A 20624-nucleotide genomic window follows, 5' to 3' on the forward strand; every position below is an offset into this window, starting at 1 on the left:
CTTGACCCAATTTGAAAGGTTAATTTCTAGGAGTTTAGAGCAGCTATTCTCAAAAGTGTTACATATTCTAAATATACCATATGTGGTGAAAAAATATTAAATATTCAAGTCAAGACATAATTTTTTGTGTAAGTATTTTGAAAACAAATCAAATCAGAAAAATGAAGTCAATCAATTCATGTCACTTTCAGAATTGACACAAAATGTAAAGAACAGAAATTACAGAATTATGTGTAGATTTATTTTAACTTCGTCCAATAAAGATATCAAAACTCTTAAAGGCTTTATTTTTATTTCAATGTGGGCTTTCTTTTTCAATGTGGTCTCCCAGCTACATGTACAACGAGGTACACTTAGAAACTTCTGTCCTCGTATAATACAGAACCCTTCTAAAAAGGTTCGTAACTATTTTCCCACAAAATATTCCATAAAGAAACAAGTAAGTTTAAGTTTACAGAAGCTTATTTGAATGCACATGATACATGTAGAGTCATTTTATATATTCAAGAAGACCCCATCCAAACATTGAAAATATCCTGACATGTGGGAGGTTCTTTAAAGAGCCATAAAAGCTTCATGAGCTTATGATATCTTTTCATCAAATAGTTTAAAAGATTCTCAAAAGTATATAATTTAGTTATCGAATCAATATTAAAAAGGACCGTATAAATGACATGAAATGAGATGGTTTGAAAGTGAAAGAGATATTATTGTTCATAAGTCAGAGTTTATTTGGCAAACTTTACATCTGAATTAATAACATCATAATAATTTAAAGTAAAATAAATAACTCTGTCGTAAGCAACAAATGCAAACTACTCTACCTGTGCATATTGCAAGATCAAGATAATATTAAATGGCAAGAATATAATTGGTGATTGATATCAGAAGAGCAAGGAACTTTCTTTCCCGGTCTGGACTGGTGTCCTCATGTATGATACACCGTGTGCTATATGTCCTAAACAATAATAATGATAATAATAATAATGAAATGCTTAATAACAACACAAAACCTGATGTGCATCAAATTTTCAAACTGAAATAACCGTAATAAATAGTAAGATGGGCAGATTTCAACCTTTTCAAACCAACATCAGAAATGACATAATTATGTTATATTGATTTGAGTAGCTTTTTAACGCAACCGAGATTTGTATTATTATTTTTTTCATTCAAATGTGTTGCCATTAATTAGGGCTGTTGACACACAGTTGGGTTATATCAAGGTTTATATGTCCCTAAACGTTTTAATAAAATTCAAAACATTTTTTTAAACTTGCAGCAAAGCAATCTAACATAATGTAATTTTTAAACTGGAAGTATTCACACAGACCCATGGTAACATTTTGACATCATTTGAAAAATGTTGTTGCAGTGTTTTTTTCCATATGAAACTTTTTTAAACGCTTTCATATCTGCTGACATTTAAATGTTATTAAAACGTTTTCACCCAAAACACGTTTGTAATATTTTCAACTTATGCATCACAAATCATAATGTATGGTACTTGATTACGTACAAACGACTTTCCAATAATTAGTTTTAATGTTTTATCAATTTACTTCACGTGGTTTTAGAAGTTACTGAAAAGCATTCTAGGTTCCAAACAAAGGTTCTTCATCAATTCATCTGTCCTGTACGTGGAATGAACATTAGGGAACTAAAAAGCTCAAAAACTTTAAAGGCCAACAAAAATCTGTCTGGTTTCTGCAACTATGTCCCCGTTGTTACCAGAGTCAATTGATTCGAACAAATTAAAAAATTCAATCCGCTCAGACATTACAACTGTATTGAAATATTTAAATGCAACTCATTTTGACAAATAACATGAAATTTAATGTGTTTTGTTACCTATTTTGTGTTTACAAAATGATGTGATGAACATTGTATAAATTGATTGATCATAATATTTTATCACTCTTGTTTTGGTATTTTCTATTGTTTTATGTATTTTAAATGGTAACATTTAACTTCTCCAAATATGATGTGCATAATTTATTTTTATTAGTGGAATTTCATTGTCTTTTAAGCTGTATCTAATGCCCAGGGCTCCTATGCATATGACTACCCAGCAAACACAAAAACGTTTTAAAAACGTTTTAAATAAGTTATATTTTGGCTTTTGATTTAGGTAAAAACGTTTTAATAACATTAAAATGTCGGGTTATATAAAGGTCATGATAACGTTTTAAAACGTTTTGTATGAAAACACACTACAACAATATTTTTAAATGTTTTCAAAAAATGTTATTGTAAACTATTTTTGCAAACATTTTTACCAAATATTTTGTCAATACTTAAATAACATTATGTTAAAATATTTGAACCCAGCAAACACAGAAATGTTCTTAAAATGTTTTTTTCAAAACATTTTAATAACATTTAAATGTCGGGTTATATAAAGGTCATGAAAACGTTTTTATAACGTTATTGCAAATATTTTGGGCAAACATTTTTCGCAAAATATTTTATCAACCCCAAAATAACATTCTGTTTAGAATGTTTTGTATCAAGTATTCAAGAATGTTTTTGGAATGTTATCAAAACGTTTTTATACCCTTTATATAACCCGACATTTAAACGTTTTCTGTAACACATTTTTGTTTGCTGAGCAGTAGATTATCAAAAAATGTTTTTTAAGGTTATGAAACCATTTTATACTCTTAATATACCCTTTATATAACCCGACATTTAAACGTTTTCTGACAACCTTTTATAACCTTTTGCGAATGATGTCGAAAACGTTTTGTGTTTGCTGGGTACCCTGGTTGTAGAAGATATTGGTCATTCAACTTCACATCTTTACCTAATTCATTTCTTCAAGTTTACTTTACGAACTTTAATAAAACTATAATGGTAAAATATACATGTTTTTGCTTCATTACAACGTTTACATGATAAAAATAATTTAACATCACTATCATATTAAGCTCATATCTTCCAGTTTGTGTAGAGTGGCGATGATTGGTTGATCTTATGGCGTAGTTTCAAAGGATTAAGAATTTTCCAGTTTGGCGTTGGAGTTCCGTAATTTCTATTGAAATCATGCGGATGATTTTCTGCCATCTTTTGTCTCATCAGTTGAAATGTAATGCGAGCATTTGCTTCTTTTTCTTTCAGAAGCATTTCACGATTAGACCCTTTCATCGGTCGCCTCACGGAACTTATTGTATCTAAGTCAGAGTAGTCTAGTTTCGGCGCGCTTGTGCCCATTTTGCAAGTAACATCTTCTAAAATTTCTGAAGGTGTTGGCGAAGGTGGCGGCAATGCTGATCGCCTGCCAATCTTCCAGTCTTGCGAGCTATGTGATCGGAATACAGGTGATATCAATGGTTGGCCGGTAGTGGCCGCGTAGGATAGGGACAAAGTGTTGTAGTATTCATCTACTGTAAAATCCATTCTATCTGGTGCGGAGGATAGACGGTATCTACCACTATGGCATATACAATCAGAAATACCACACGAAGATCCTATTTGTTGTGCATTTTCTTCCTCTGCGTCAATGAACACGTCATCTTCTGGTGTTTCTGAAGGAGTGTCTTCCGTAAAGGCTACTTTCTTCGTTATAACAGGGACTTCAATCTGGACTGAGTTAGACTCCTCTTCAGCTGTTCTGGGTATGCCCAGTAACACACTAGATGCTAGGTCTGTCCTATTTATAGCTCTCCTTCGAAGCGGTATTCTTATCGGTTCAGGAGCTGTGGCTGGCTTTTTTAACGCAAGCACTCGTTGCAGAAACGGGTTCTTAGCTGGTTGTGCTGCTTGCTTCTCTTCTTCATCTTTTCGTGATTTGTTCCTTGCAGCTGTTGCTATTCTAGCCCATTTTGATTTAATGAATATATTTTTCTTTTGTTGTGGAGGCAATATAGCAGGCGCAGTGGCAGGAGGTCCAATTGAGGAGGATCCAGGGTTGGCTATCTCTTTACGTAAAGCATTCAATAACTTGCCATCAACAACGGCATTAAGAATCGTTGACCAATCTGTACCTGCTTTTGTATTGGTAGGCTTACTCTCTTTCACCCTAGGCTTCTTCTCTTCAATGATCTCATCCTCTAAAGATTGTTCACTATGGATACTAACTGATTCAACTGCACTTGTTGCAGCTTGAGAAGGTGCCCGAGAATCTTCTGCTGTTGGAAGGTCTGCATCAATGGTTTCATCTGCCATAGTTGCTGCAAAATCTTTCATTTCTTTCCATGCCATCATTGCAATATCTTCTTCAGAACAGTCCAATTCGCGAGTCGCACCACGAGATTGCACAGGTGATAAATCTTGCATAGGATTTCCGCGCGAATCAAATCGAAAAAGTTCACGTTCTCTTCCTTTGGTTGATGAGGCTCGCATAGCACCACTCTCACGCTTTAGTCTGAAAGCAAATGCATCAAAATCTGTTGACCGGTGAGTTCTCACCATTGATCTACGCCTGTTAATGAATGAACTATCCAATTTAACGAGGTCAATTGGGTCGTCCAAGCCTTTTTGGGAGCGTCTCACAATCCTTTGTTTCCTGGCTGCTTCTTTATCAGATTCTAATTTCTCAAGATCTTTAGTCATTTCGCTTACTTCCTTCTCTATCTGTAAAATTCTGCGATTCTTTTGACCATCTAGGTTTCTCATTAATTTAAACAGCTGTCGCTCATCAAGTTTCTTCGTTCGCACTGTGTGTTGCATCGTCATCTTCTGATTCATTGCTTTCAAATCAAGTCCAATAAAACCTCTTTTCACAGGACCTGGGTGACCAGGGCTTTGCTGTACGACAACATCTGCCGCCATTTTGTTATGTGATCAAATTAATGTCAAAGACGTTTACTTCTTAACAACAAAGTCAATATTATTGTCTTGATTGTTGCCGTTAATCATGTTCTAGATGGAGGTAGCCTGTAGATGGTTGGCTGAGACAATGAAATTTCTGAAATTAAGAGTCCGTGCTGAATACACCACCTGCAATATAAAAGAAGACACAATGTTGTAAGTTTCAATCATTTTGCAATGCACTTCTCTCAGACGTGTGGGCGTGTACAAAGAGATTTGGACTTCTATCTTTAATGTGTATAATTTCCCATGATGGTGTTCTAAAACTAAAAGTAACCTAGGCACCGAGTTTCTGAATTATGTTGTTGCTAACGTCTTGCTTTAACATGTTTAAAAAGGGGCAATTTTATTACGATAGAACCATTTTAGGTTATAAAAGGAACCACATATTGGGATATTCTAGAAATAAAAAGGCACCACCTGAAGAAGACATAGGATTCCCAAAATGTTTCACCATTTTTTGCTCTGGGAATTCCCCCCAAAAGTGGTCATTATATTCACAACTCTAAAGAAGACATGGGAATTCCCAAGAAAAAGACACCTTTTTATTTTAGGCTTGGGAATTCCCAAAAATGTTGGCAAAAATTTGCCTGTCTTCTTTAGGGACACTAGGAATTCCCAATTGTTTAATCATTTTATTGTCAAAATGGGAATTCCCATTTTTTATTTTTTGATAAAATTTTGGTCTGGAAATTCCCAAAAATTTATGGTATGAACTTACATTTCTTTAATTTCTGGAATAGCCCATTTTACGTATGGAAATTAATAGCAAGTTCTTTCACTTCATAAGTGCAATCCTTATAAGTTCTAGTAAATGTTCTTTTGTATACATTATTCTGTGTAAAGGCTTTTTAATTGGATTTTATTTAAAGAAAAAGAGCGGTTTACAAAACAAGCTGACCGGCTAGCTGTGACCAAATTAACGCTCCAAAATTTGAAACATGACTTTTTTTGTCATGTTTGTAATGCATGTGTTCCAACTTACACCTAATGGAATCAGCCAAATGTGTTGTGTTTGTATAAAATGAAACAATAGGAGAACACTCTAAAAATGTTGTAAAATGTCTTAACATGCTTTTTAAGGGACCGTATTTACGCTGGAGAGTGGGAGCTCTGAATTTGACCTCTGACCTCGACTGGATTGGACGCGAAAATTTTCGCGGGGAGCTCGCTGGATTTTTATCCATTTTATTTGATTAGAATTTTAGTTCATCTTCACCCATCCTTCATTTGAGGGATATTTATTGATGTTATCGTCCTGTTTGATGGACTTTTAAACTTTTTAGCAACTTTAAAGTGTGTTTTTAAGACAATTTCTCGCACCGCCGTATTTGAATTGTGTACTGTGTATATTTTACATTGGGAGATTGGCTACTCAGAACTGTTCGCAAATTGTCATCTCTGCGACCAAGCCGAGGTCTTCAAGGCTGATTTTACGATTCCAAAAGCCCCGCTAGCCTCTTCTACCACTATTTTGTTACCCTGTATAAACTTTTAACGTGTTTTTAATCAAGTTCAACATCGTATTGACTGTCTGTTGCGTTAACATTGGGCCGCCATCTTATCTACCCAGACCAACATCGCCATTGGACTTCCGCAAGTATACTGTGTTTGCAAAGATTGTATGAACATTTCCCATCATTATACAACCGTCGCTGACTTTTTTATGCATTGTGTATCTCATTATTTTGTGCTTTGATGCTTTTATCTTTGGCTACTAACTTGACATCGACAGTTGTGCAATTATTTATGTGACATCAGGTAGCCATTTTGTTTCTGTTGGTGCCACGCCCCCCTACTTTAGTACCACTTGTGACTATCCCGACTATACTGCAGCCTTACATTAATACATCTCATATACCGACTTCATACAAACATTATCTATTACCATTACATTGAGTACGCATACTGGTGAACTTTGTACTGTATTTCATTTACGATTCTCTGGGTAAGTGAGTTTTAAAAATGTCTGGTAGTGTTTTACGCATGTTGTTGTTTACAACCCTGCATGTAATGTTGTGGTTAACTGTACAGGGTGATATTGCCATGGATTGCTCTCCCAAATAACCACCAGTAGTAGTGGATGTGTGGTTTGTGGTGTTGTGAACACCGAGGGCCTTCAGCATGACTCTTCTGTTTTGGTGTATGTAGCCTGTAAACTTAGAAACCAGGTAGTTAACCAGAGAGGTTTCTATGCGGGAGATTTTTTCATCAATTTTCAAAATGAAAATATTTTAGTAAGTACAAATATTGTGTTGACACTACTTGGTCTTTGTGGAGACGTCCATCCACACCGGGACCAAAGAGACCTGGGCGCCCCAAGAAACCCAAATTTCCGTGCACGCTTTGTAGTCAGGAAGTTCTTGACAGCCACCAGGCTTTAAGTTGTGATGCATGTGGGTGTTGGACGCACACAAAATGTGGCGAGGTAAGTGATGAGGAATATGTTGCACTCACGGCACTCGTCGACTTCGCCTGGTTTTGCCCTGGATGCGACGTGGTAAATTTTGCCGACTCATTTTTCACAACAGCAAATTTTGAATCCCCAAATCAATATGAAATACTGGGTGAGTCTCTGTTTGGTAAGTTGTTTTCTGACCCTTATGAAATAAACATTGTGAAACCGATTGTACAACCAAAACAAAAATGTTTCATGAATCCCACTAAAATGAGTACATCTCATCATTCAATACACCGTGCAACGCACGAAAGCACTTGTACACCACCAGATACACCTTTCCAACCATTGCAAAACAACTCAAATCATCAAAAATCTGTTAACTCAGAAAAGGACAATTATAAAACCAAAAGTATGCATACATGTGGAGAAAAAGGGAAAAAGAAGCAAAATTTTTTGAAGATCTTGAATATCAATTTCCAAAGCTTAAAAGGAAAACCACTGAACTTCAAGCCTTGCTCGATACTGAAAGACCTGACATTCTCATTGCCACAGAAACGTGGTTGAATAATGACATCAAGTCATGTGAGCTCTTCCCTAGTAATTACACCGTGTACAGGAAGGACCGTCCTGATGGGTACGGAGGAGTACTTATTGCATTAAAGGACCTTTCTTCTCAGCATCTCGACAACTTGGATGTAAACGCAGAATTACTCTGGATCAAAATTGCTCGTAACAAAAGCAGCCCTCTGTTCTTAGGGTGCCTACTACAACCCAGATACCTCACTTGAATCACTCAATGAACTGGACGCATCATTGACCAAACTCCATGAGACTTACTCAAGCCAAAGCATGATTTGGTTAGGTGGCGACTTCAATTTGAGGGATATCAATTGGTCGGATCAAACTATTAAGCCTGGTAGTGACATCAGGATTCAGTGTGACGCTTTCCTTGAGATATGTACCAAGTTTCAGCTTGAACAGGTTGTTGACAAGCCTACCCGAGGGAAAAATACCCTCGATCTCTTTTTGGTGATTAACCCTACTCTCATTAATAGTGTTGATACACTGCCTGGGATTGGAAAGAGTGATCACGATGTCGTGAGAATTTTCAGCAGCCTTCAACCAAAACGTAACCGTGTCCAGAACCGCAAGGTTTTCTCTACTCAAAGGTGACATAACTTCACTAAGGAATGACCTGTCTGGATTTGGGGCAAATTTCATCAAGGATCAGACCAACCATTCAGTCCAGGTGAACTGGGAAAACATTACCCAGAAGTTGACTGAGCTGATGAATTTGTACATTCCAACTAAGACAACTACAACCAGACAAAATTTACCTTGGTTCAATGCTAGACTTAGACGCATGAGTAGAAAACTCCAAAAGCTTTACAACAAGCAGCGTATTTCTCTATCTGAACAAGACAAAGATGTCTTCAAACTTTACCGCACAACATACAAAAAAGAACTTCGTCACGCAGAAATGGCATACATAAAAACAAACATGTCAGACAACTTTCATCAAAACACAAAAAATTTCTGGAAAATTGTCAAATCTAAACGTGTTGATAACACTGGTATTCCACCTCTAAACCATAACAACTCAACAACAAACGACACTCAAGAAAAAACAGAAATTTTAAACAATTACTTTCACTCTGTTTATACTTGTGATGACACTGGTAACATTCCAGGAATGGAAGGTGATCCTACGCCAGATATACCTCCTCTCCTCATCTCAGCTGAGGGTGTCCGTGATTTGCTTTTTAAATTGGAGTCAAATAAGGCGTCAGGACCTGACCAGATCCCTGCTAGGATCCTAAAGGAATGTGCTGAGGAACTTGCACCAATCCTATCTGCATTGTTTAACCAAAGTCTTCTCACCGGCGACTTACCGTCTGACTGGCGTATGTCGCATATTTCACCTATCCACAAAAAAGGTAGTAAAAGTGCTCCTGGCAACTACAGGCCTATAGCTTTAACATCCATTTGCTGTAAACTGATGGAACACATCATCACCAGCCATATTGTGGGTCATCTAGATAACCATAAGATTCTTCATGACTCCCAACATGGATTCAGGAAGAGAAGAGGTTGTGACACGCAGTTGGTTTTGGCTACAAACGACTTAGCTTTATCCTTGAATAACAACAAACAGGTCGACGCAGTCCTCCTTGATTTTTCAAAGGCATTCGACCGTGTGTCTCATCAACGCCTCCTCCAGAAACTTAATCACTATGGGATTACTGGTAACATTCACAGATGGTTACAAAATTTTCTCACTCAACGTAAACAAAGAGTCATCTTGGAAGGAAAGTTATCCCTCTGCCTTGGATGTGACATCTGGTGTGCCACAGGGGACTGTGGTTGGTCCTTTGTGTTTTTTGGTATATATCAACGACATGCCTGACTGCATTTCCAAAGGTACTAAGACTCGTCTTTTCGCGGACGACGCACTGGTTTACAGAGAAATAAAAAATGCTGACGACCCGGTTAGTTTCCAGAAAGACTTAGATGCACTTTCAAACTGGGGCTCATCGTGGAAAATGAATTTTAACACAGACAAGTGTTATACTATGCATTTCACAAGCAAAAAATCTCATATTGCAACACCATATACATTATGTGGAAACATCCTCAATACTACTGATTCTTACTCATATTTAGGTATCACATTCAGCAACGACATGAAATGGGGTAAACACATAAACAATGTCACTAACAGCTGCAAAAGGGTACTAGGGGTGATCCGCAGAAACTTTAGGTCCTGTACACAAGATGTCAAGTCAAAATTATACCTTTCTCTGGTCCAACCCAAAATGGAGTATGGCTCTGCCGCATGGCACCCAATTACCAAACAAGATACGCATAAACTTGATATGATTCAACGTTCAGCGGCCAGGATGTGCATGAATGATTATTCGAGGGAGTCCAGTGTTACCAGCATGTTAAATAATTTGGAATGGACGGACCTCAACACCCGTCGCACAATTACTCGTCTCTCAATGATGTTCAAAATCACCCACGACCTTGTCGACATAGACTGGAGAAATCACCTTGTTAAGCCCCAACGCACACTTAAACGGACTCATGCTCTTTCTTTTCAACGTTTGTCAACAAGATCCCGCATTTATGATTTAAGCTTTTTCCCCGGCCCCTCGACTACGAAGCAATGGAACGACCTCCCACACGACGCCTTGGACGCACCTACTCTGACGACATTCAAGACAAAACTCATCAATCACCTGACTTCAAAGGACAATCCAGACTTTAATCTTTATGCTCCCAACCAATCTGTCTAGCGGTCTTGGTCATGTCAACTCTAGTGTGATGCAGAATTCACTGCTTAATTGGAGTATAAATGATCCAGATCCAGATCCAGATCCAGAATTTTTGGAGTATTTCGGAGGTTATATCATCCAAGATCATATAAAATCAGCTGTATCTTGGGCAAAAAGTAGATTTATTTTGATTGAAAAAACGCGTGCAAAACCAAGGAATTAATTTATTTTTATTGAAAAAACGCTCGCAAAACCAGGGAAAATTGCAAAAAAAGTAATTTATTTACAGATTTTAGTGATTTTTAGAGTCATCCCCGATTGGCTTAAAAAAAGAAGAAGAAAACGAACATAAACGCCCAAAGTTCAGAAAACGGTAGAACTGTTTTTTATTCGTCTCCATAGCCTATCCCCCAGAGCTAAAAAGCGACCAAGATAGTAATTTATTTATAGGCCTATATTTTTTTGTATTTTTTTTTTCATTTTACCTCAACATTTCAGCTTATATATGACCAGAAGGCAGAAGCCCTTCCTGACAGTTGTTACTAATATTTGTTCATAATTATGGCAAAGAATAGCCACATTTAACCGAAATCGTATATTATGCCTTTAATGAAAATCGATGCCGAGACGAAATCCGTCGTTACAACAAGCATAAATACGTAACTTTTGCATGTGGACTGTGGTATGTGGTATTTCAGAGAAGATGCTTCTCTTACAGATTCATCTATACACTTTTTGGGCTTCTTTGTTGAATTGCCACAGATTATGTTTGCTTTCACGTTTTTCTTTCCCTGCTGTTCTTTTAATTTACGTACCTGTGTTTTGTCTGGTATCACCATGCAGGACAAATCCTGGACAAAATAACAGCTGCAATAATCGGACAAACTTCACGATGCTGAAGACTGAATTACAAAAGTTTCTGAAAACTTGAAGTCAAACCAATGATGGTATGTCGATGCCCAATAACAATGATCGTCTTTTCATGGTAAAACTCACACAAATCGGTGCTAAATCTAATATTTCCACGCAACTAGCAAGTCGTACTCGCCACAAACATGGCAAATATAAACACAAGACAGTGAAGACTGAAGTTCGGCATGTATTATAAATCTATATTATCTTTTTACTGCATCATTTTTTTCTTTCATATTGACCACAATATCGACCGTGGTAACTATAGTGATTACACACAAAGCTCCTTCTTAGGCCATCATGATCATTTCTAATACGATTAACGATTAAAAATGAGCTTATTATTGACTAACCGATATTCATAAAAGAAACTTAAAGAGACCGTGGATGAAGAGACAGGAGCTGTTTTGCAGAATACTGAGGTCTAGTCGAGTCGACCAGACTTCGCAATGACTAAAAAAGAGTTTACCCAGTATACCCATCGAGATAAATATACCATTACCATGTAGTGCAAACATTAACCACATTGTCAGAACAATAAAAGGAGCTATATAAAAACAAAGGAGATCTTCTCTGATAAAAACAATGCCGGGAACAATTTCACACTTTCCCCAAACAGTTGATGGTTACATGGGTGTCGTGTTATACTCGTGTATTAACTTATGACTAAGTTGTCTACGATAAAACACAACGGATAACACTTAATAAAAACGCATTTACATTTATATTCTACAGTAAAAGTAACACGTTTATAGAAGGATTTATTGATCGATTAGTAACACTTTAACATGTTTATATTGGTGATATAAACTTGTTGGAGTGTTTACATTTTAAACACAAAAACCTAAACGTGTTATGGCGTTTATCGTACTGCAACGACTCCTATACCATTACGTGTAAAATATAAAAATAAACTTGTTTTAGTGTTTATTAAGTGTTATCAGTTGTTTTTTACAGTGATGGGGAAGAAGAACCACGCATCACACACTAGCACAATTTAACAAGAAATTATAATGGAAACATAACATGCATGTATACAGGCAGATAAACCAGAGAAAAAACTCCAGACATACCTGCTGAGACTATTATACCTGAATAATAGTCTCAGATACCTGCCTGTCTGTTTTTATTCCAACTTAAAAGTTAGAATAAAAACAGAGAAGATGAGAAAGAAAAACAAAAGCGGAATACGTCATGAATACGGGAAATATTTAAAATATAAGTTAATGATTTACAACGACTATAGAACTGTAAATATAAAAGTGGAAATATTGTTTAGTTTGTACATGGACGTAATAAGTTTTAGCTTACGTCCACACGGTTGTATAATAATACTATACTGATGATATTTTTGTTACATCTTCATAAAATCGGTATATATAAACAGCCAACGATCAATCAAAAATCGATTAGAAACTCAAAACATCGATTTGGGTTCAAAACATCGAATTGGGCGCTAGACACCGTACAAAATGGAAGCAGCGCAACCATTTCTTAGCGCGGACAGCTATGATGGTTGAAATTAGCCCTAGCCTGATCCCTCTGACTGGGAAAAATATAGGTTGAACGTCATTATTTTTTTACGACTGGCCCTCGAAGTCTATGTTGTCTGAGAATTACCTAATTTACCTGCAAAATCATGCCAGTGTTTCTGTACAGTAAAGACTGCTTAAAATCATTAAAAAATACTCGATCTCTCCCATCTGTGGTACACTTGTAGGATTTTATATTAATAATCATGACCAATCCAAATTTAGGCAAAGTTATGCAAATTTCTGCTCATTTTAATGCTTACTTTAGGCCATCCAGGTTTTTTTCTGAGAAATGCATTCAGGGCGCACGACCGTATAATACTATTTGGTGGTGTAAAATCTTGACCCAATGGAATTTGGGGAGCTGCACAGATAATTGCTGAATAAGTGCGGATAGGTTTACATCGGGTTCGGTTGCAACCGGCCTAGTTAATGCAATCTGCATGATTCTGATGATTCACAAATTGCAATGAAATTACAGCGCTTTGCGCTTTGAATCGAAAATGCGCAATATTAAATTCAAAATTTATTTTATTCATTTTAAATACAACAAACAAAGAACGTCTGTTTGTGACAAAGTCTGATCTACCTTTCGACGGGCCGAAAAACCTTTGCCCCCCACCACCTTTACACACGCCATCAGATTTTGGGAAACCCAAATGTAGACTATTCATGTGATGCGAACGCAGGACATTTGCACACTTGAACGTTTTCCTATATACTAACACGTTTTTACACTTTTAAGCGGGTAAAATCAAAACGGTGCCAAAGCCATCTGGGCCAAATATCGACCCTCCGTGACCTGCCAAAAATGTTTGCCCCCTCCTTTTTTTGCCCGCCAAAAACCTCCACCCCCTTCTCCCACCACCACCATAGTTGACAACCCCGGAGTACACGAGTATTATACCATCCGACTGTTTTCTTACTTTTTTGTTAATCACTGCAGCATACAAGCTGTATCAAAATAATTCGTACCCATCAATTTTTATTGGAAATGGATGTGTCTGGCACGTCAAAATTCAACATATACGATTAAAATAATTTGTAGATTAATTATATAGCAAGTCATAAACTATACATTTTGGACATTTGAGAGTATCCAATGCTTCATTTGGAAGAGGCAGGCTTTTAATTCAATAAATATCAAAATTGATGGGTACCAATAAATTTGGTACAGCCTTTATCTCTTTTCATTTATTAATGTTATATATCTGATAATTGTTTTTATACTTTTAACATGATTAATTTATAAACTTACTTGTACGAGACAATACGTTATTTCCATGTGTAAAATCATACGAATAAATTAATTTTCTACATTACTCTTATATATAGAGGTCATAAACAATCAGGTTTAATAACGCAATGAAAGAAAACAGCCGAGTGTATAAAAAAAAGTTAAAAATAGGTGTATGGAATTACCTTGAATTCCATTATTTTAATTAATTGAAATACCCAAAACACACGTAATAGGGGAAATACCCTTTTCACTGCTCAAGTTGTATATAGGCCTGTTCGTTTATATATTGGTGATTTGCTTGATTTGAGACTATACCTTGGCTTGCTACAACAGCAATTTGGCAGGCCACCATGCATAAGTATTCCTGCTGGATAGTTGCAGCCGTCTTTGGATATCTGTTTCTCCAGACCGTTATGGTTCCTGTGAATGAACATCAGCTACAAAATCTCACAAACAATACGGTATGTATGTGCTGGCTATATCAGAAATAAACAAGATTCCATGAATGCCCGTTGTTACATAATTATTCCATGAACATGAATATGTATATTATTTCTGCTTAGTGCTTACAACATGTTTTCATAAAATTGGCTTTCTAGGTTTCTAATGAGGTATTAAGGCTTTTTTCATAACCCGATACTCTAATGTTTGTTTTGTTTGTTGAGCAATAACAGTGACTGAAGAAACCTAACAGAGAATCACATCTCGGCTTCAAATGTTTGTACAAAAGGAAAACATGAATAGTGGTTACAAATGTTACTTAATTACTAAAAAGGTGTCAAGTGCACAACTTATTTATACAAGTCCAAAACTAAATGTTATTGTGTGTAATTGAGATTTCTACCGTTTTATTTCTTCTATTATGAAATCCATAACACTTCTTTTCACAATTTGACTATAGGTGATTTAAAATAAGAAATATCTGGCTAAAGTTTATAGGATTAGGGTGATAGGTTTTTATAGGATTAGGATCAGGGTTAGTGTCATGGATAGGGTTAGAATTAAAATATTAATCTTAGGGTTAGGATTATGGTTGGGGCGATGACAGTGATAACGCAGTTGCTTCAAAGATTTTTGAATTGAGAAATTCTTTAATGTCTGATAATGATGTGTATTGATCAAGAAACCAAGCACCCAGCTGTTACAAATTAAAAGATGCGAATAAAAGTTTTTCCCCATTCATATTGCAAACTTGATATTAGAGTGACTCTATTAATTTTGTTAATCTATATTATCTTAATTGCCTCTATAATTATTACAGACCGGTATTGACAATTGCAGATTACCTAGAGAAGTAAAAGGTTTGTGATCTAAACTGATCTTTTGATTTAGTATAGTCATAGACAAATCCAACGAGTCAGAATTCATTCATTCATTACTGGGGTCCATCCACACCAAACTGGTGCTTTGACTGCACAATTGGGTGGATATAAGCCACTTAAAATTGATCTTAAGTATAATGTATTAGGTTGTACAATCTTTCATCGTTCTTTTGTCTACGTAACACGGGTGATGCCAGGGGCTATGCACGTTTGTGCAGTGAGATTAAAATTCCGTGCAGTGAGAATTAAAAATCCGTGCTTAAAATATGTCTATGCAGTTCGAAGAACTCAATTGATGTGCTGTAATAGCACCTACCGTATGTACGAAGGTCGCTACCAGAGTTTTGACATAAATGACATGTATTTTTTTGCTGTACAACAAGTTTTACTTTTGACTTGTGCTTATTAAGTCACCTTTGTATAATATTTGTGTAATTTGCTTTGTTTCCTTTAATATATTGTTTATGAACGCACCGCCGGATTGGCGTGTGCCACTGTTACAAAGGTGTATGTTCTAATAAATAAATAAATAAATAAATAAATATGGCCAAGTACCATTAAGTTTATGTTCTTTATGCTGAAGATTTTCATTATTTGTAAACAGAATGTATAATAAAGTTGTTTTTGCTTTGTCATTTGTTGCTGTCTATAATAAAGATTTGAACCTTTCTGAGCCATTGGATTTTGCACTACCATTTATGACACTGAATGAATATCGACATCGTTTTCTTGCTGTAGTGCCTTTACTTGACATGCCCTGGATTGTGATGGCTGAGTCCACCAATCCTGGTAAGAATAATTATTTTCTAAATATCTAACGTTTGAAATCACTGACAAACGTAAATGTATATGTATGGTGGTACCGAGTAGGGATCTCTGAACATGTTACAGTTGCCATGGTTGCTGTAGAAATTGAGCGTAACCAGTGTGTGTTCAGATACCGAAAAACTCGACCAATACCAGAAGTGATTAAAAATCCAGATCGACAATTCCTCAAGCTATAGCTGGAGCCTGCCATAACCATAAGTTGTAATATATGTCTTGACTATTAGTTATTGAACCATATAAGTATATGTATCAAGAAAAGAAATGACAAATATTATGCAAATATTTTTATTTTTCTTCATATTATAGATTCATTCACTGGTAGTTTACAGATCGGTCTGCTCACGAAATCATCTTGGATACCTTTCATACATTTTAACACATCATATTTCACCCAAGTTCACGCACATACAATTCGTGACACATCCTTAATGTACATTTTATGTACATCAGGTAGAACGTATACTAATTCTAGAAGTGTAGTACACAGGTTTGATGCTCTGACATCCCGTGTATCTAGAATCCAGAGATTGCCTGGAGCAAGCGGCGCCCTGATGTTTCAAGATTACTATAATGGACAACCTGCACTAATGCTCATGTTATTAATCAGTGAAAGCAAAATCAAAATGTTTGCAATGCCACCAAACTCTTCAAACTTTATTCATACTGAAGTATCTTTGTACAGATTCCTACATCATAAAATTACAACGGGCAAGTGTATTAGAATTACAGATGAAGTGTTGTGTTTTGTTGGCTCTCCTAGACATGCAGTTGCAGTGTTAAGATGGGATGGGCGGACACTAGACACATTTGATCATAACATCACCGAACTGCACAATCTTGAGCTAGCAATTGGTAAGGAGAGCATAGATACCGTGACATTCGATGGTCAAGTTTTAGTGGCAGTATCAGAAACGAAAAACTTAGGTAACACAAAAAAGTATTATGAGTTTGACCATATAGTCTACATATTTACAGTGCCAAATAATGGACCATTTAATGAATCCAGTGTGCAAAAATACAGGGCATAGAAGGGATATTTATATGTGCAAGTTTATCCAACATGAGCAACACCTTTACCTACTAGTCGGATTATTTGATCGAGTTCTTGTTTACAAGAACAATCGATTTGGACAGTTTGAACTTACCTCAACAATATTGGAAAGTGCCACCAGTGCAGCTTATTTTACGATGTATGATGGACAAAGTGTGCTTGTCACAGCTAGATATAACATCGGTTATTCAACACAACATGAATTCCGTAAAAGTGCAGTGTATGTTTTTCGAAATCAACTATGAGCACATCATCAAGCTCCAATCATCAAGAAACAGGCATGCAGGGGAGTTATGAGGTATAATACCGTAAAAACTCGATAGATAGCATAATGTGCTTACTATCAAGCGCTTTTAAAACATGCAAACATAAAGAGACGAAAGTGTAAAGGGTTTTGAGCAAATCATCGATACACATAGTTATAAGTAATGGCCAAATGTGTGTCTCAACCCCATTAGCTCAGTTGGTAAAGCGCCGGACTTTGGTACAATTTCATGTTTCAAAAGCGCTCGATAGTAAGCACATATGCTAACTATCGAGTTTTTACGGTAGATCCCTCAGTTATGAAGTAGTTTGCATGAGCTTCACATTTCTATAAGCAATTCCAAATACGGTATTTGACCGCACGTCTAGCAACTTCCCTTTATAGATCTCTTTAGAATTTTGTCATAATTAATGTTGATGCAATGGACAATCCCCACAAACACATTTCAAACCCTCATTTTTTCATAATAATGATTATGAAATGACAATTGACGTCCGTGTGACTATGTATTATGTTTTGTTTCTCAGGCTCGTAACTTCTGGCATTCCGATGTATACACTATAACCTTTAAAATCTGACCTGAAAAGTGATATACACAAATATTCTTTTGTACAATAGATATATTTAAACATGTAGGGATCTCCAATTGTGTAATCATTTTGGAAAGCCCTGGATTTAACAATGTGGAATGACAGAGCATGATTGTGGTTGATAGATGATAGTTTAGTGTGGCGCAACGTGAGTCATTCAATTGGGTCATCGCCATCGGTTGAATTTTGCTTTTTCACTGGGATTTTTTTAAATTTTAATTCCGTGCCCCTTTATATATGAAGCTACGCCACAGCCAGTTACAACTGCTGTGCCGTAGCTTCATATATAAAGGGGCACGAAATTCAAATTTAAAAAAATCCCAGTGAAAAAGCAAAAATTCAACCGATCACCTTATGAATGGCAATGAATGAAAAGGTTCCGATTAATAGGGGCAAAAGTCGAACTTTCCATTGAAAATGTCTATACATGCCATACCCAATAGTCACCTTCTGTGAGAAAAAGAAGTGAATCGCAACTACCGTTTAATTTTTATGAGTCTTTTTGCTGCGATCGATACCCAATTTCATTATTTGTCCACGAGGCCTAGCCTGGTGCCATGTATTTTGAATAGAGCACACAATGCACCAGATCTGAAACTTAAATAAGGTTGATTTTTGCGTTATTTTATTTTTTCTGTTCAAACAATCTTTCTAACTTATTACTTTAAGTCCTTCATACCTCACTCGACTCCAACTCCAGTTTTTTTTAAAATCCCAATATGTCCAACTTCCTGGATATTTTGTAATTCACTCCACTTTAATTTGCGCGCATATTCGGTATTTGAAAAAATCCGCCTACAAATTTGTATGTTTTTGATAGAGAATAAACATCTTTAAAGTAAAGGTAAAATGAAAATAACAACAAATAATGTTTCTTCTCCTTAAACAAGACCAAGGGCAATAACACTTTGGGTGCTCCATTTTATTTCAATGCCAATGAGGTTAAGAAAATGGCAGTTGTTCCAAATCTACCTTTAATACACAGAGTGGGCTGACATTCAAATTTGTCTCTTGGACGAACATTAAAATTACATCTGTTACATCTTTGGTACTGAGCAACATGTACATGAACCTCGCATCCGCTTATAACTTCAGGAGATCTTTCAGGGCATTTACAACATTGTCGGGTGCTTCTTATAATTTTGAGAGGGCAGATTTCTTCCCCGCTCATCTTATTCGTGCAGTTGTATTACGGCCAGTCAGTGCATGGAAGCCAGGCCGGCCACAGCTCTTGATACCCCTATGTCATTATAAATAGATTTCAAAGCTATGGCCCTCATATTGTCTGATGTTCCTGTGATTATGCGAGTGTCAAGCCCAATTATTTTCAGGGAGTCTTCTCAATAGAAGAACCCACCAGTCTGTATTTTGGGTGAAGAAGTCTACCTCAATACCAGACCTCGCAAGTTCAAGACCATGGAGGATCCTCAAGGTGCCTCCTCCTGTGTTCAGGTCTGGTGTGTTGTTTTAAGACATCTCTTCTAGTGATTGCTAACTCCTATGTCATTATAAATAGATTTCAAAGCTATGGCCCTCATATTGTCTGATGTTCCTGTGATTATGCGAGTGTCAAGCCCAATTATTTTCAGGGAGTCTTCTCAATAGAAGAACCCACCAGTCTGTATCTTGGGTGAAGAAGTCTACCTCAATACCAGACCTCGCAAGTTCAAGACCATGGAGGATCCTCAAGGTGCCTCCTCCTGTGTTCAGGTCTGGTGTGTTGTTTTAAGACATCTCTTCTAGTGACAGTAACTATAGGTTTTGTGTAGTTGGAAATACCTTATCAGCCAGGAAGAGAGTCAGGCTATTTTGGGGCATCCTCCTGGCTATCGCCTTCTTTATCCTCTGTCTCATGACGTATGTCATCTTTGATGGTCAGCTTCTTGTTGTAATTATCAAAGATGACACGTCCTGCTGTAGGAGTGACTTGCTCTTGCTCTTACAATATTATAAAAAGTGTGAAAGGTAATTGCTTGCAACACTAACGATTGCCTGGACAACCGCCATTGCACATATGATCAAGTGCTTGTTAAAGGGTCTTGGCAATAATTGATGTTGAGGTAATTCTGGGGATTCAATACTACTTTCTAGTGACTGCTGATATCTGTTAGGGTTGACTTCATCAGGGACTATTTTAAATACATTGTCATCATTGGCTACATTATTTTGCTAAAGCTGCGGATTCGCCAGTTTTCTCTTCCTCTGAAAGACTTTCCAATGCATGGATGAGCTGATTCCTGTTATTGGAAGAAGTTCATCAAACGCTATCAAAGTAGGGTTTATGGCATTGAGCCCATACTGAGATATCACCTCTGCAGGATCCATCTGCCTTTGTTTTTCTACAACCAGTAGCCTCGACATTAACATTGTACTTGCTGATTTGAGGTGCAAGA

The 20624-nt window shown here is 36.6% G+C and overlaps 1 protein-coding gene across 1 annotated transcript; it reads right to left on the bottom strand.

The window, feature by feature from the left end:
• Positions 1–2660: 2660 nt before the first annotated feature.
• LOC140147748 (uncharacterized) lies at positions 2661–11569 on the bottom strand. The gene is made up of 2 exons (XM_072169507.1): positions 11307–11569; positions 2661–4941 (listed from the first exon to the last, which is right to left on the bottom strand). The coding sequence occupies exon 2, from the start codon at positions 4771–4773 to the stop codon at positions 2932–2934; it is 1842 nt and encodes a 613-aa protein (XP_072025608.1). The 5' UTR covers positions 4774–4941; positions 11307–11569; the 3' UTR covers positions 2661–2931.
• Between the last annotated feature and the right edge of the window lie 9055 nt (positions 11570–20624).

Source organism: Amphiura filiformis, chromosome 3 (genome assembly GCF_039555335.1).
Source record: "Amphiura filiformis chromosome 3, Afil_fr2py, whole genome shotgun sequence".
NCBI classification, from domain to species: Eukaryota; Metazoa; Echinodermata; class Ophiuroidea; order Amphilepidida; family Amphiuridae; genus Amphiura; species Amphiura filiformis.

Excerpts from the sequence above, each read along its gene's own strand:
- LOC140147748 (XM_072169507.1), bottom strand. The coding sequence starts at position 4,773 with ATGGCGGCAGATGTTGTCGTACAGCAAAGCCCTGGTCACCCAGGTCCT.